Genomic DNA, 17,896 nt, shown 5'->3' with positions numbered 1-17,896 from the left:
CTTTTGTTTTTTTTTGAAATGGAGTTTTGCTCTTGTTGTCCAGGCCGGGGTGCAGTGGCATGATCTCAGCTCACCGCAACTTCCGCCTCCTGGGTTCAAGTGATTCTCCTGCCTCAACCTCCCAAGTAGCTGGAATTACAGGCCTGCACCACCATGCCTGTCTAATTTTGTATTTTGGTAGAGACGGGGTTTCTCCATGTTGGTCAGGCTGGTCTCCAATTCCCGACCTCAGGTGATCCGCCCACCTTGGCCTCCCAAAGTGCTGGGATTGCAGGTGTGAGCCACCGCACCCGGCCAAGTGATAAATCTTGAAATAAGGGCTTGGTGTATGTATTTTTCCTTCTGAAATAGTTATGTAAGAAATATCACATACAGGACAAGTGCGTTGGCTCATGCCTGTAATCCCAGGATTTTGGGAAGCTTGAGGTGGGAGGATCATTTGAGGCCAGGAGTTTGAGACTAGCCTGGGCAATATAATGAAACCCTGTCTCTTAAAGAAAAGAAATGTTACACATATACTATACCCAAAAGAATGCCTCCAACATATTACCCCTAAAAAATTGTAACAACTTTAAACTGACCCCATGATAAATTATATGTTGTTTGTATGATTTCACACAGTAGCTAAGCTAGATAGCGTTTTCTTTCTACCTCACATAGTGAATGTTTTGACAGGCTTATCCTTTTAGTCTAGTTATTTGCCTGTTTTCTGTAATATCTGTTTTACAGATGAGTTACTACTTTATCTTGTTCACAAAGCTTATTTGTGCTTCTGATACTTTCAAGAGTATATTGTATTTTTCAGATAATGCTCCCCAGCCCATTTGCCTCCTGGAATGTACTCAGTTTCCTCAGCACATTTAATTCTCAGACTATAAAATGTGGGGTTTCGGCCAGGTGCCGTGGCTCACACCTGTAATCCCAGCACTTTGGGAGGCTGAGGCGGGTGGATCGCCTGAGGTCAGGAGTTTGAGACCAGCCTGGCCAACATGGCGAAACCCCATCTCTACTAAAAATACAAAAATTAGCCGGACATGGTGGCATGCGCCTGTAATCCCAGCAACTTGGGAGGCTGAGGCAGAAGAATGGCTTTAACCCAGGAGGCGGAGGTTGCAATGAGCCGAGATCACGCCTTTGCACTCCAGCCTGGGCAACAAAAGCAAGACTTTGTCTCAAAAAAAAAAAAAAAAAATTGGAGGCTGGGCGCGGTGGCTCAAGCTTGTAATCCCAGCACTTTGGGAGGCTGAGACGGGCAGATCACGAGGTCAGGAGATCGAGACCATCCTGGCTAACCCGGTAAAATCCTGTCTCTACTAAAAAATACAAAAAAGTAGCTGGGCGAGGTGGTGGGCTCCTGTAGTCCCAGCTAGTAGGGAAGCTGAGGCAGGAGAATGGCGTAAACCTGGGAGGCGGAGCTTGCAGTGAGCTGAGATCCGGCCACTGCACTCCAGGCTGGGCTGAGCCAGACTTCGTCTCAAAAAGAAAAAAAAAAGAAAAAGAAAAAAAAATTGGGGGTGGGTTTTATAATTAATTACTACGGAGGACCTTGCTCTTCAGATGTCCTTCACTGAGCCTTGTGAGATGCTAGAATCTTATTGATGTTCATTTGAAGGGTTATTAACTTTGGAATGCCCAAATAAGGAGCAGCAAATGACTCTTGTATGCTAAATTAGTATTGACACTTTATGTTGAACACACATGACTACCAGGGAGCCGTTTACTTAGAATCCTTTCCTATAATGATTGCTGTGGAGAAGTGATAAACTCTTCATGATTAACTCTTCATAGAACTGGTATTTTTTTCTAGTATTGTTATATAATTTTCAGCTTATGGTTGTATAGGTTTTTCCATGCTGAGAGGAAATAAGACTTTTGAGGCAGTTAGTAGCTGTATGATCTTAATGTACTGAACCTCACTCTTTTCAGTAGAGTGAGCTTTTATGGTCCCTTCCAAAATCAACACTCTTAGAGTATGGTGACACTAATAACTCACATATCAGTAGTACATGTTTTTTGCTAAATCATCTTAGGCTTTCTTACTTGATCCCTTTTCTCATTCCTGAGAAAAACAAGCTGGAGATTTTAGTGTATAGCCATGAGATAGTTTTTTCTGGGAAATCAGTAGCTTATAGAAAGTTCTGTAGGGCCTAAAATATAAACTTATTTATTTATTCATTCATCTATCCATTCTTTAAAATAGAGTTGGGTCTTGCCGTGTTGCCCTGGCTGGTCTCGAATTCCTGGGCTCAAGCTATCCTCCAACCTTGGCCTTCCAAAATGCTGTGATTATGGGCGTGAGTCACTGTTCCCGACCTATAAACACCTTTAGCTAGCGTGTAACAGAATATCTCTAAAATTCATTTATTTATTCACTTGTACAAAAAATATTGATCAAATATCTCCTGTGGACCAGTCATCATTATAAGCACAGGAGAGACTTTTTTTTTTTTTGAGACAGAGTTTTGCTCTTGTTGCTCAGGCTGGAGTGTAATGGCATGATCTCGGCTCACCGCAACCTCCGCCGCCTGGGTTCGAGCGATTCTCCTGCCTCAGCCTCCCATGTAGCTGGGATTACAGGCACCCACCACCATGCCCAGCTAATTTTGCCATTTTTAGGAGAGACAGGGTTTCACCATGTTGTTCAGGCTGGTCTTGAAATCCTGACCTCAGGTAATCCACCCGCTTTGGCCTCCCAAAGTGCTGGGATTACAGGCGTGAGCCCCCGCGCCCAGCCCTGTTTTTATTGTTTTAATAGGGGAGACATAATAAACAAGTAGATAATTTCATGCTGTGAACAGTCTTGATCACAGTAAACAGTGCTATGGAGCAAATGGTTGGGTCGGGAGGGGTTGCTACCAAGGCAATCAGAAGAAGCCTCGGTAAAGGAGGGCCTTCTTTGATCTGAGACGGACAGATTGAGAGCTTACTTGAAGAATGATAAACAGAACTCTGTAAAGGCCTGGAACTGGAGAAAAGTATGTTATGTTCAAGAAACAGAAGGTGAGCTAGTGTGACTGAAGCATAATTAGTGAGAAAGTGAGAGTTAGTTGTAAGGGGAGATTGAAGGCATAGGCAAAGTCAGGTCAAGTTGCATAAACCGTAAAGTGGCTCACACTTTTTTGCTCTGTTGTTTGGAGTAGAAAATTAGAAATACATGTATTTCCTTTAAATTGTTTTAAAGAATGATGTATGATAGACTTATTAATGTAAGACTTTGGCAGTGGTAAACAATTCTACAAAAGAAATTTGTTGAAAATCTCAAGTGCCTAGGAATTTCATTTTCATTGATATTCATAAGTTATCCTTTCTTTTTATGTACCTCAAAGAATTTCTGATGAAAGCATTAAAGGTAGAATGCCTATTATTTATTGAATTTTCTGTATCTCTCTCTCTCTCTTTTTTTTTTTTTTTTTTTGAGACAGTTTCTTCCTCTGTCACCCAGGCTGGAGTGGAGTGGTACACTCTTGGCTCACTGCAAGCTCCACCTCCCGGGTTAAAGCCATTCTCCTGCCTCAGCCTCCCAAGTAGCTGGGACTACAGGTGCTCACCACCACGCCTGGCTAATTTTTTGTGTTTTTAGTAGAGACCCGGTTTCACCATGTTAGCTAGGATGGTTTCAATCTCCTGACCTCATGATCCACCCGCCTCAGCCTCCCAAAGTGCTGGGATTACAGGCATGAGCCACCGCACCCGGCTCCTCTGTATCTCTTTTTTACTTTAAAATATGCCATGTAACTTTTTATGAAAATATTTAAGAAGTATAGATGGACCTGAAAGTAACCAATACTCTATTTGTTAAGAGCCTGCCACATCAGTGTCAGCCTAATAAAAACAATGTTGGGCCTAGTAGAAGTCATGTAACAGGCCTCAATTTGGATAATGGATATAAAATAAGTTGTATATATAGAATATATTTTTATTTTTATTTTTTTCTTTTATCTTTTCATGGAAGAAAGCGTTCTGGGTTTTTTATCTATGGCACATGTTTATTTTCTTAGTCTAATAGAGTTGATGACAAAAAAGAGAAGCATTATAAGTAGGATGAGGTCAATAAAATTTTTCAGGCCCAGTGAATTTGGAAATTATTTGGTAACCTGACTTAAATTCTGATGAGTTTGTAATCCAAGATAATGGTGCTATAGGTAATTTATATTATCATTAATTTCAAGTTCTAGTAATCATCGATGCACGATTTTGTTGACATGGTTTATTTGGATACTGACTTGATTAGAAGATCTCAATTTAAATGCATGAGGTCAAGGGAAAATTATTGACTTACAGCCAAGGTAGCAATTTGTGTATATATTTTAAACTTCCTTGGTTTTAAAATCTAAAAGATAATATCTGAGTGTCCTAAATTTTTAAGTGTGCTGAGAAAACATACCTGAAATGGCTAATGAGGTTTCTTTTCATTGTTTGCTTTTTTTAAGCCTGCTTGTGTTTGAACATTTTAGGTCATTTATAGCAAATACACTGACCTGGTTCCAAAGGAGGTTATGAATGCAGATGATCCAGACCTGCAAAGGCCCGATGAAGAAGCTATTAAAGAGGTAACTGGGAATTGATATATTCGATGACTGTTTACATCCTGATTAACTTCCAGACTCTCAATGTGATATTTCCTATTTCAGATAACAGAAAAGACAAGAGTAGCCTTAGAAAAATCTGTATCACAGAAGGTCGCCGCAGCCATGCCAGTTCGGGCAGCTGACAAACTGGCTCCTGCTCAGTATATCCGGTATGAATCATGCCTAGAAGACTTAGTTTCATTTTGAACTTGATTCAGCTTGAGGGGTCATGGTATTCTTTCACTAACCCACTTAGCAACCATTATGAATGCATTGTTTTGAATAATGACTTGAAGCGTGTGTGCTCTCTTTGCAGACAGTTGAAAGCAGAATTTTTTAAGGTGTCCACTTTGGTTTTTGTTTGTTTTCTGAGATAAGGTCTCTCCTTTGCCCAGGCTGGAGTACAGTGACACCAACATGGCTCGCTTTAGCACCCACCTCCTGGGCTCAAGTGATCCTCCTGCCTTGATGCCACCATGCCTGGCTAATATTTTAATTTTTTGTAGAGACAGGGTCTTGCTGTGATGCTCAGACTGTTCTCAAACTCCTGGGCTCAAGCAGTCCTCCTGTCCTGTCATCCCAAAGTGCTGAGATTACAGACTTGAGCAACCACACTTGGCCTCTTTCTATGCTTTTTTTTTTTTTTTTTTTTTTTTTTTTTTTTTTTTTTTTTTTTTGAGACAGAGTCTTGCTCTGTTGCCCCGGCTGGAGTGCAGTGGTGTGATCTTGGCTCACTGTAACCTCTGCTTCCCAAGAGAGTCTTCTGCCTCAGCCTCCCGAGTAGCTGAGATTAAGGTAACCACCACCATACCTGGCTAATTTTTGTATTTTTTTTAGTAGAGACACGGTTTCACCACGTTGGCCAGGCTGGTCTCGAATTTCTGACCTCAAATAATCCATCCTCCTCAACCTCCCAAAGTGCCGAGATTATGGGCGTGAGCCACTGTGCCCAGCCTATGCTCTTTTCTTTCTTGCTTGCTTGCTTTTTTTTTTTTTTGAGATGGAGTTTCGCTCTGTCACGCAGTCTCGCTCTGTCATGCAGGCTGGAATGCAATGACACGATCTTGGTTCACTGCAACCTCTGCTTCCTGGGTTCAAGCGAGTCTCCTGCCTCAGCCTCCTGAGTAGCTGGGATTACAGGCTTGCACCACCATGCTCAGCTAATTTTTGTATTTTTAGTAGAGACAGGGTTTCACTACGTTGGCCAGGCTGGTCTCAAACTCCTGACCTCAGATGATCCGCCCACCTCGCCCTCACAAAGTGCTGAGATTACAGGCATGAGCCACCTGGCCTGGCCCTATGCTATTTTCAAATTATATTTTTTATTTTTAGAAATTAACAATTACTTGTGGTGTATGACCTAAATCACAATTATTATTTATAGGTAATAGATATCTTTATAATACTTGTAAATTTTGAGACGTTTCACTTGACTAAATCTGCATAGAGAGATGAATCGCATACAGATATTAAGGGAAAATTCAGAGTTGGTAGGGCTGCTGTCATTATTTTTTTCTCTGTTTTATAACCTATGATTAATTAAAAACTGCTAACTGTAAGTTGCCTGCTGGGATTATTATGAGTGTTTTTTCCTCAGATGCAGGCATACCAAATAGGTACTATTTTCTAGACTGCTTGTCTGTGAAACTGAACACTGCACCTTCCATGTTGGAAAACGTATGAGGATGGGTTATTTGCAAACTAATACCACTCAAGTTTTTTACTGTAACTCGTAATTTATGTTCTTTTATCCCTCTTGCTGTCTGCTTTGTCTAAATATGTTAATTTTCTGTTAATACTTTGCGAAAGGAATTGAAAATGTAGTCTAGCTTAAGATTGTAATAGAAGGAAAGTACCTACTGAAAGCTTGAACTAATTACACCTTTAGTTTTTATCTGCTTTCTTCAGATATACACCATCTCAGCAAGGAGTGGCATTCAACTCTGGAGCTAAACAGAGGGTTATTCGGATGGTAGAAATGCAGAAAGATCCAATGGAGCCTCCAAGGTTCAAGTAAGTAAAAAGGAATAGGCTACTAATACACACAATAATATGGATGAATCTCAAAACGATTATGCTGAGTGAAAGAAGCCAGACGAAAACAAGTACATACAGTATGATTCCATTTATATAAAACTCCAGGAAATGCAAACTAACCTGTAGTTACAGAAAGATCGGTGGTTGCCTCTGGGGAAGGAGGTAGGGACAGAGAGGAGATGAGAGGGACAAGAGGAATAGGCAAGGGGCAAGCAGAAACTTTTGGGGATGATAGACATGTTCACTATCTTGCTTGTGATGATGATTTCACAGGTGCATATTTGTGTCAAAATTTAATCAAATTATGTACTTTAAATATATATACCTAGTAAATGTCAATTATCTTAATAAACCTGCCTTTTTTTTTTTTGAGACAGAGTCTTACTCTGTCACCCAGGCTAGAGTGCAGTGGCACCATCTCAGCTCACTGCAAGCTCCGCCTCCTGGGTTCATGCCATTCTCCTGCCTTGGCCTCCTGAATAGCTGGGACTGCAGGTGCCTGTCACAATGCCCAGCTATTTTTTTATATATTTAGTAGAGACGAGGTTTCACCATGTTAGCCAGGATAGTCTCGATCTCCTGACCTCAGGCGATCTGCCCACCTCGGCCTCCCTAAGTGCTGTAATTACAGGTGTGAGCCACCGCACCCAGCCTCAAGCTGCTTTTTAAAATGGAAAAAAGGTATATTACTCTGCAAAATGACAGTAATGTTGTGGAGGTGGGATGAGTAACAGTTTCAAAGTTGGCCAAGTTTTATTCATTGTCGAAGTGGAGTGGTAAGTGTATATCATTATACAATCTCTGTTTTTGTCTGTGTTTAAAACTTTTATGCAAGAAAAAGGAGGGGAGACTTGGTATGGTGACTAAAAGGGAGGAAACTATATCACTCTGTGGTTGTGTTTTGATTTATACTTCAGGATTAATAAGAAAATTCCCCGGGGACCACCTTCTCCTCCTGCACCTGTCATGCATTCTCCTAGCCGAAAGGTATTCTTTGCTGTAGTCCAAAATCTTTTTTTCTACTTACAGTTATTAATTTTATAGATAACCTCCCTATGCCTGTACAGGTGCATGTCACCACATTGACTTGTAGTTTCTTTTTTTATTTTTCAAGATGAAGTTTCAAGAATGCTTATGAGAATGTATATAACATGTTAGCTATACGTTTTGTTATTAAGTAACCCAAACCCTACTTTTAATGGAATGGACAGGGTCTGCTGTTTCAGTTAAAGGATGTTATTGGAAATGAATATATGGGTTTATTAGGTCCCTGATAATTTGAGTGACTTTTTAAGATATGTTTTGTTAATCAAAAGAACAATTTTTCATCCAAAAGAAGTCACATTGGCCAGGCATGGTGGCTCACGCCTGTAATCCCAGCACTTTGGGAGGCCGAGGCGGACGGATCACCTGAGGTCAGGAGCTCAAGACCAGCCTGACCAACATGGAGAAACCCCGTCTCTACTTAAAAAAAAAAAAAAATAGCCGGGCGTGGTGGCGCATGCCTATAATCCCAGCTACTTGGGAGGCTGAGGCAGGAGAATCACTTGAACCCAGGAGGTGGAGGTTGTGGTGAGCTGAGATCGCACCATTGCACTCCAGCCTGGGCAACAAAAGCGAAACTCCGTCTCAATTAAAAAAAAAGAAAAAAGAAGTCGCATCACTTTAAATATGGAAAAATACTAGCCAACATTTATAACTGTCAAGAATAATTTCTAGATTATTTTTCATTTTTCCCACTAGTTCAAAGTTATTACTAGAATTATATGGTAAACTAATGCTAGCAAACAAATGGACTGTTGGCCTTTTACTGTGTCTGTGCATATGTCAGTGTATATGGAGCTATCTTTGAAGATAAAGATTATACTTAAGATTTACTTTGTAGACTATAAATCTAAACCTGTCTCTTCTTTCACTCTTCTCTCAGATGACTGTAAAGGAACAACAAGAGTGGAAGATTCCTCCTTGTATTTCTAACTGGAAAAATGCAAAGGTAATTAAGTTGTCAAATCAGTCTCTGTTAGTATTATAACCTACTGGAAAACACCAATAAAACAACTACAGCCTGCGTAACTGTAGTTGAAACAACACATGGCTTAACTGAGTATTTTCAAAAAGGAATGCCCAATTTGGTGACTTTTTTAATGTAATAGAAATGTTAGTATGCCAGGCACATGAATACCGTGTCAGTTTTCTTTTTTCTTTTTTTTTTTTTTTTTTTTTTTGATATGGAGTCTCGCTTTGTCACTAGGCTGGAGTACAGTGGCATGATCTCAGCTCACTGCAACCTCTGCCTCCCAGATTGTAGCAATTGCCCTGCCCCAGCCTCCTGAGTAGCTGGGACTACAGGCGCATGCCACCACACCCGGCTAATTTTTTGTATTTTAGTAGAAATGGAGTTTCACTCTGTTGGCCAGGATGGTCTTAATCTCCTGACCTTGTGATCCGCTGGCCTTGGCCAACCAAAGGGCTGGGATTGCAGGTGTGAGCCACCGCACCTGGCCCCATATCAGTTCTTTTAGTGAATTGTAGCTAGCAGAAACACATAGAGAAGGAATAAGTATAATAAAGTGCCATGTAAATACAAGATGGTATTTAGAAAATTCAAATTTATGTCTAAAAATTGTTTCCAAAAGAAAGTAAACTGGTATAAGAGATTATATGACAAGAACAGAGTAAATGTTTGGATACTTTAAGTGCTTTTATATTCAACTACTTGGCTCTGTAGTAGTGAAGGCTTAAGCTATATGTCTCTAATAATCGCCAAAGTTTCTAGGAGTTGTTAAGAAATCTGTTGATTGTGGGATAGATTTCCTAATTATTCTTTCCTCTTCCCTGAATCATAGTTCATGGTTTTACTTTTGATGGATAAAGAAGGCCATTTCAGGTTTCTTAAGAGAATTTATGTACTCACCGTAAACAAAGAGGTTGTTGACTGGTCTGATTCGAGTTGATGAATATTATGTAACTGGATGGTATCTTGAGCTGGTTCTGAAATGCTTCATTTTTATGAGACCATGGACTTAAAGGTCAACATTTGAGAGACTAGTCAGGTACCTGGAAAATAAAACTAAGCCTGAAAGTTACATAGATATTCAAGTATAGTTCTTGAGTTATTGAAATGGGATGCAAAGTTTTAGAATGTAGAATATCAGTAGTTTAGCAAACTATTTTTCTTTTTTTTCTTTTTTTTTTTTTTGAGACAGGGTCTCGCTCTGTTGCCTAGGCTGGAGTATAGTGGTGTGATCATGGCTCACTGCAGCCTCAACCTCCCAGGCTCAGGCATTCCTCCTACCTCAGCCTCCCAAGTAGTTGGGACCACAAGTGTGCCCCACCATGCCTGGCTACTTTTTTGTATTTTTGGTGGAGACAGGGTTTCACCATGTTGCCAGGCTGGTCTTGAACTCCTGGGCTCAAGCAGTCTACCTGCCTTGGCCTCCCAAAGTGTTGAGATTACAGGCTTGAGCTACTGCACCCAGCCTTTTTTTTTTTCTATTTACTAAAACTTCAGGGTTTTAAGAATATAACAGATCATTAAGACAGTACAGCAGATTTAACTTCCTATAGATACTAAGATTATAGTGATTTATTCTGCCTTTGTTTGACTGTTACATTTATTTGAGGAGCAACTGTTGAGCTGTTTGACACTGATTTCCTTTTATTAAAATCCACAATTATCAGCACAAGTATCTGTTTTTCCAGAGCCTAGTCGTCCACTTATTACCTGTATGACCTTGGGGATGTTACCAAAGCATCAGTGAAATGGACACAATAATGTTAGAAGCTTTATAGAGTTATTATGAAGGTTAAATGAGACCATAGATGTGTTTGATCTTCTGCATAAAGCACTCATTGATAGCTGCTGTTAATTTTGCATCATTGTGAAGAAAGATATAAGGAAAAAGAACCCCAGTTAAGTGGGTCTTAAAATGTGAGCATATTTTAATTTTATTTTAGCCAGGCTTGATGGCTCATGCCTGTAATCCCAGCACTTTGGGAGGCCGAGGGTGGATCACCTGAGGTCAAGAATTCAAAACCACCCTGGCCAACATGGTGAAACTCCATCTCTACTAAAAATACAAAAACTAGCGGAGTGTAGTGGCGCACGCCTGTAGTCCCAGCTAGTTGGGAGGCTGAGGTGGGAGACTCACTTGAACCCAGGAGACAGAAGTAGCAGTGAGCCAAGATGGCACCCCTGCACTCCAGCCAGGGTGACAGAGCCAAGACTTCAGCTCGAAAAAAATTAAATTAATTTAACTTCAAATAATTAATTGAAGCACTTCTGTGACTGGGTTTTCTGTCTACTTTCACCCTAGGGTTACACAATTCCGTTAGACAAACGTCTGGCTGCTGATGGAAGAGGACTACAGACAGTACACATAAATGAAAATTTCGCCAAACTGGCAGAAGCCCTCTACATTGCTGATCGGAAGGTTGGTTTATTATAATTTGTTTAATGCTCTTGTTACTTTTAAAATCCATTCTTGGTTACCTAAGGTGCTGATAATTTAACTATAGTACCAAGCACCCAGAGAGAGTCTCACCCATGGTACGTGTGTCAGAAATGGCAGCTGCTAGTTGGCAGCTCTCTGCATGCTCCCAGTCTTTGTAGATGTGTACATACACCCCACAGTAGTGATCCAGCTCCCTCACAACATGCCAGAATAATGGTTTGCTGGGATGATCCCATTTTATGAAGATTGCTAGGTTTCCTAATTCTTGATTTCAAATTTTCCTGTATTTTAGATGTCGATGTCCCACAAAAAGACAGTTGCAGGCAAAGACAGATAAACATTCTAATGAATGCTACATAAAATGGCGTTCATAGCATTGGCTGTCTATTAATATTACATAATGTATTAAATATTATGGAATTAGGCCAGGCACAATGGCTCATGCATATAATCCCAGCACTTTGGGAGGCCAAGGCTGGTGGATTCCTTGAGATCGAGAGTTCAAGACCAGCCTGGCCAATGTGGTGACACTCCATCTCTACTAAAAATACAAACATTAGCTGGTGTGCACCTGTAATCCCAGCTACTTGGGAGGCTGAGGCAGGAGAATATCTTGAACCCAGGAGGTGGCAGTTGCAGTAAGCCAAGATCACACCACTGCACTCCAGGCTGGGCAGCAGAGTAAGACACTTCATCTCAAAAAATATATATAAATATAAATATTGTGGAATTAATACATGATATTGAAGTTCACACGCATCATAGCATGTGTTTAGAACATAAAAAAAGTCTTCTGTATCACAGTGAGTACTCTTATAAAAATTATCTAGCAGATGTAAGTTAAGATTTTATCTTGAGTTGACTTGATTCATTTTGAAAATGTAACCAGTCCCTTTTTATTTATTTATTTTTTTTGAGATGTATCTCACTATGTTGCCTAGGCTGGTCCCAAGCTCCTGAGCTCAAGCAGTCCTTCCACCCTGGCTTCCCAAAGTGCTAGGATTACAGGAGAGAGGCACTATGCCTGGCTTTACTTTTGTTTTTTAGATTGTTTCTGAGAAAGCATTAGTGAAACACTTGATTTACAAGATTAATTGGGGTCACTATAATTTCAATCACTAAAATATTCCCAGAGAGGAAAGCTGACCTTGCAGTGTCTTCCAGGCAGGATATCTTTTAGTGGACAAGATTCTTTGTTTTAATTAGCAGTAACAAATCTGAATTCTGTATGATTACTCTTACTAGCCAGATTTTAGGGAGTTGGATGATAGCCATAAATATTTATCCCATGATAGTGCCCTGTTTAACATGTGGCTTTACTAACAGGCTCGCGAAGCTGTGGAAATGCGTGCCCAAGTAGAGAGAAAAATGGCTCAGAAAGAGAAGGAAAAACACGAAGAGAAACTTAGAGAAATGGCTCAGAAAGCCAGGGAGAGAAGAGCCGGGATCAAAACTCACGTGGAAAAAGGTATGACATTCTCATTACTGAATTGAATTTTACTTGGTGAACAAAATACATCTATTTTAGAAAATCTTTTTTTTCCTACTGCATATAAAGTTAGGTACATATAAGCAAAATTTAGATACTTCAGATATAGTATAGAAATGGAGAGTAATCTCTGCCTTAGTAAGCTGAAGCAACAGGAGATAATAAAAAAGTGGGTCTTCAGTTTGGGACTGTACCAGAAGTTTTTAAACTTCTGAGCAATGTACTTTTAAAAATTGCATTATTACTCAAATGATAGGCTTGATTTTCTCTTATTTTAATCTCAAAACTTAAATTAGGTATCTAACTGAATAATTCAGCTCCCTCATATGGTGAAATAATCCGGAGTTTTTCTACCTTGTAGGCTCTAGTGCATTTCTCATCATTAAATCTGCCAGTATTTTCTCTCTGACTTTACTTAGTGGTCTACATTGGTGTATTAATTCAATTAGAGTGGGAAATCGAGTCCTAATTATAATTCAAGAAATTCTGTGAGGGTGGTTTTTTTCATTACTGAATTCTTACCTGGTACATTTATTCATTCTTTCATCTATTTAGTTCATATTGAGCATCTGCTGTGTGCAAGGTTCTCTTTTAGACACAAGGTGTTTTTGCTAGACAGTGGGTAGGGGGATGGGATATAACAGTCAACATTCTAGTGAGTGTAGGCAGACAAAAGTTAATGATGTAGTATAGTAAAAGGTAATAATTGATATGGAGGAAAAATAATACAGGGAAGGAGGATATAAAATTGCCGGAAGGTGAGAGTGGTCAAATAGCCCTCACTTCTGAGATGGTACTGTTAGCAGAAATACTTGAAGGAAGTAAGGAAGCAAACTATGTAGATTTCTGGGGGAAGAGCATCCCACACAGAAGGGTCAGCAAGTACACTACTGAGATAGGAGTATGCCTAGTGTGGCTCAAGGAAGAGCAGGCAGGCCAATATGACTGGATTGTATGAGAAAGAAGGGGATAAGTAGGAGATGAGGTGTCAGAATATTTAGGGCAGGTGGGAAGAGTAGTGGCCAGATCATGTATGGCCTTTTAACCTAAAGTTAAAGCTTTTATGACAAGTGAAAAGGGAAGCAATTGCAGGGTTTTGAGCATAGTGATGTGACCTGACATATTGTTTTCCAGCTTTATTGAGGTATAATTGACAAACTTTGTATAAAATATACAACATGATGTTTTAATATACACTGTGAAATATTCACCACTGTCAAGCTAATTAACTTACCAGTCATCTCTTATAGTTACTTTTTAAATTTTTTGGTGAGAACATTTAAGATCTACTCTCTTAGCAAATTTCAAATATACAAAGTAGTACTGTTAACTATAGTTACCATACAGCATTTTAGATCTCCAGAAGTTACTCATCCTGCATAAATGAGATTTCGTACCATATGACCATTTCCCCAACATAGATTTTTAAAAGACCTCCCTGGCTGCTGTGTTAAAAATAGAATACTGTGGAATGAGCATGGGCTAATGCCTTCCAAATAAACTGTAAGAGAGATGGTAACAAGAGGTAGCAAAAACATGGTCCCATATTGGACGTATTTTGGTAGTAGAGTTGACAAAATTTGCTTATGGATTAGGTGGAGATACGAGAAAGAAGTAGGAGTTAAGGATGACTCCAGAACTTTTATCCTAAGCAGTTGGGAGGGATTAAATTGCCAGCTTCTCAGGATAAAAGTAAATGTTACTTTTGTTTACTAATATTGGGAAGACTGCAGGAGGAACATGTTTGGGAGGGAATGATGAAGAATTTAATACAGTTAAGGATATGTTAAGTTTAAGATGGAGGTGCCAGATAATTGGTTACAGGAGTCTAGAGTTCAACCATAGGGAAATAACCAGAGTTTTAAGTAGTGATCTACTTCCCTTGGTTATATATGAATGACTTAATAAGGTGAGATATAAATACCTGCCTGGTTGTAGACCTAACCATAGAAGATAATTAGAAGTAAAACTTACTGCATCTGAGTTCTCTAATAAGAAAAAGACAACAGAGGCCGGGCGCGGTGGCTCAAGCCTGTAATCCCAGCACTTTGGGAGGCCGAGACGGGCGGATCACGAGGTCAGGAGATCGAGACCATCCTGGCTAACACGGTGAAACCCCGTCTCTACTGAAAATACAAAAGCTAGCCGGGCGAGGTGGCGGGCGCCTGTGGTCCCAGCTACTCCGGAGGCTGAGGCAGGAGAATGGCGTAAACCCGGGAGGCGGAGCTTGCAGTGAGCTGAGATCCGCCCCTCCCCCCCAGCCCGGGCGACACAACGAGACCCCCCCCAAAAAAAAAAAAAAAAAAGAAAAGACAACAGAATGGTTCTCAAGAAATTAAAAATTTTAATGAATCTCTTGCCAGATAGTAGTAAAAACTAACATTTATCAGGTGCTTATTATGGTGGGCACCACTCTGAGTACTTTATTTGTATTATTTCTTAATCCCTGGGGTAACCCTATGTAGTGGTACTATTACTGTGACTGTTTTACAGAGCAGGAAACTAAGGCTCATAGTGATTAAGTAATCTGCCCAGGTCCCACAGTTAATTGGCTATAGAACCAGGATTTGAATCCAGACAGGCTTGCTCCAAATCTTATGCTGTTAACTGTACTCCATTCCCTCAGACAGACGAGGGTAGAAAGAAATGAAGATAGATATAAATGCAGTGGAAATCAAGATCCAGCCAGCCCCTAAGGGAAATAAGCAGACAGTTCTTTATTCAATAGAATCTTTGAAAATACAAGGGAAATATTATGCCTAATTCTTTTTTTCTGATTTTTTAATTATTATTATTATTTTGAGACAGAGTTTCGCTCATGTTGCCTAGGCTGAAGTGCAATGATGCAATCTCAGCTCACTGCAACCTCTGCCTCCCGGGTTCAAGCGATTCTCCTGCCTAAGCCTTCTGAGTAGCTGGGATTAAAGGTATCCATCACCATGCCCAGCTAATTTTTTCTATTATTAGTAGAGATGGGGTTTCACCATATTGGCCAGGCTGGTCTCAAACTCCTGACCTCAGGTGATCCACCTGCCTCAGCCTCTCAAAGTGCTGGGATTACAGGCATGAGCCACCGTACCCAGGCTTTCCTGACATTTTATTATGAAAATTTTCAAACATACAGAAAAGCTGAAAGAATTATATGATGAACACCCATATCTCCTGCCACCTAGATTATACACTTAATTTTTTTTTTTTTAAGCAATTAACATTGCTCCCATGAAAGAAAAGCTTAGGACTTGACAGCTTCACTGCTGAATTCTTCCAAACATTTAAAGAACTAAATACCAGTTCTACTCAAGCTATTCCAAAAAATTGAAGAGAAGGGAATGCTTCCAAATTCATTCTGCAAGGTCATTATTATCCTGACATCAAAACTAGACAAATATACAACAAAAAAGAAAACTACAGGCTAACATCCCTGATAGTCATAGATGCAAAAATCCTTAACAAAATTCTAACAAATAGAACACATTAAAAAAGATTTAACAGCATATTAAAAAAGATCATTCTTCATAATCAGCTGAACTATCCTTCATCCCAAGGATGCAAGGATGGTTCAGTATATGCAAATCAGTAAGTGTGATACCTCACAATAATAGAACCAAAAATGAGAACCATAGCGTCATTTCAATAGAAACTGAAAAAGCATTTGAAAAAAGTCAACATCCCTTCACGATAAAAACTCTCAACAAAGTGAGCTTAGAAGGAACAAAGCTAAAAATATTTAAGGCTATATATGACAAACCCACAGCTGACATACTGAATGGAGAAACATTGAAAGTCTTTACTCGGAGATCTGGAACAAGGCAAGGATGCCCATTTTCACCACTGTAATTCAGCATGGGAATGGAAGTCCTTGCTGGAGGAGTTTAGGCAAGAGAAAGAAATAAAGGGCATCCAGATTGGAAAGGAAGGTTGGGCACAGTGGCTCACACCTGTAATCCCAGCATTTTGGGAGGCTGAGATGGGCAAATCAGTTGAGGTCAGGGGTTCAAGACCACCCTGGCCAACATGGTGAAGCCCTGTCTCTACTAAAAATACAAAAATTAGCTGGGTATGGTGGCGTTCACCTGTAATCCCAGCTACTCAGGACGCTGAGTCACAAGAATTGCTTGAGCCCAGGAGGCAGAGGTTACAGCGAGCTGAGATCACGCCACTGTACTCCAGCCTAGGCAGCAAAGCAAGACTCCATCTCAAACCAAAAAAAAAAAAAAAAAAAAACAAAGGAAGACATCAAATTCAACTTTGTCGAAGACAGTATGAATCCTATATTTAGAAAAACCTAATGATACCACCAAAAAACTTAAAACCGATAAACAAATTCAGTAACATTACAAGATGCAAAACCAACATACAAAAATCTGTAGCATTGCTATATACAAATATTATACCCAAGCTGAAAAACAAGAAGACAGTCCCATTTATAGTAGCTACAAAAAACTACCTAGGAATAAAGTTTTTTTTGTTGTTGTTTTTTTTTTGGTTTTTTTGATACGGAGTCTCACTCTCGCCCAGGCTGGAATGCAGTGGCGTGATCTCAGCACACTGCAACCTCCGCTTCCCGGGCCCAACCAATCCTTGTGTCTCCGCCTCCCGAGTAGCTGGGACAACAGGCACACACCACCACACCTGAGTAGCTGGGACAACAGGCACACACCACCACACCTGGCTAATTTTTTTTTTATTTTTAGTAGAGATGGGATTTCACCATGTTGGCCAGGCTGGTCTCAGACCTCAGGTGATCTGCCTGCCTCGGCCTCCCAAAGTGCTGGTATTACAGGCATGAGTCACTGCATGTGGCCTCCTAGGAATAAACTTAACCAAAGAAGTGAAAGATCACCACAAAGAAAATGATAAGAGACTGATGAAAGTAACTGAAGAGGAGGCTGAGCATGGTGGCTCACATCTGTAATCCCAACACTTTGGGAGGCCAAGGCAGAAGGATTACTTGAGGTCAGGGGTTCAAGACCACCCTGGGCAACATAGACCCAATCTCTTTTTTAGAAAAATAAAATTAAATGTTAAGAACAGAAATTGTAGAAGACACACAAAAAATGGAAAGATAGCCCATGCTCATGAATTGGAAAAATTAGTATTGTTAAAATGTTCATACTACCCAAAGCTAGCTATAGACACAATGCAATCCCTGTCAAAATACCAATGACATTCTTCACAGAAATAGAAAAAACAATACTAAAATTTGTATAGAACCACAAAAAACCCAAACAACCAAAGCAGTCCTGAATGAAAAAAAAAAACTGGAGGCATCACACTGCCTGGCTTCAAAGTATACTACAAGGCTATAGTAACCAAAGCAGCATGGTACTGCCATAAAAACAGACACA

At 40.0% G+C, this 17,896-nt stretch overlaps 1 protein-coding gene across 1 annotated transcript in view; it reads left to right on the top strand.

The window, feature by feature from the left end:
- The window catches only part of SNW1 (SNW domain containing 1), a 45,205-nt gene that overhangs the window by 19,087 nt on the left and 8,222 nt on the right, over window positions 1-17,896 (top strand). The window contains exons 4-10 of the mRNA XM_017880652.1: window positions 4,455-4,550; window positions 4,632-4,738; window positions 6,477-6,581; window positions 7,523-7,592; window positions 8,533-8,598; window positions 10,922-11,038; window positions 12,386-12,527. Of these exons, the coding sequence (XP_017736141.1) occupies window positions 4,455-4,550; window positions 4,632-4,738; window positions 6,477-6,581; window positions 7,523-7,592; window positions 8,533-8,598; window positions 10,922-11,038; window positions 12,386-12,527 (703 nt within the window). The remainder of the gene's footprint in view (window positions 1-4,454; window positions 4,551-4,631; window positions 4,739-6,476; window positions 6,582-7,522; window positions 7,593-8,532; window positions 8,599-10,921; window positions 11,039-12,385; window positions 12,528-17,896) is intronic.

The sequence above is a fragment of the Rhinopithecus bieti genome, unplaced genomic scaffold (assembly GCF_001698545.2).
Source record: "Rhinopithecus bieti isolate Rb0 unplaced genomic scaffold, ASM169854v2 scaffold_11380, whole genome shotgun sequence".
Lineage (NCBI taxonomy): Eukaryota > Metazoa > Chordata > Mammalia > Primates > Cercopithecidae > Rhinopithecus > Rhinopithecus bieti.
The sequence above is the reverse complement of the archived record's forward strand: the minus strand, read 5'-3'. Positions and strand labels throughout refer to the sequence as shown.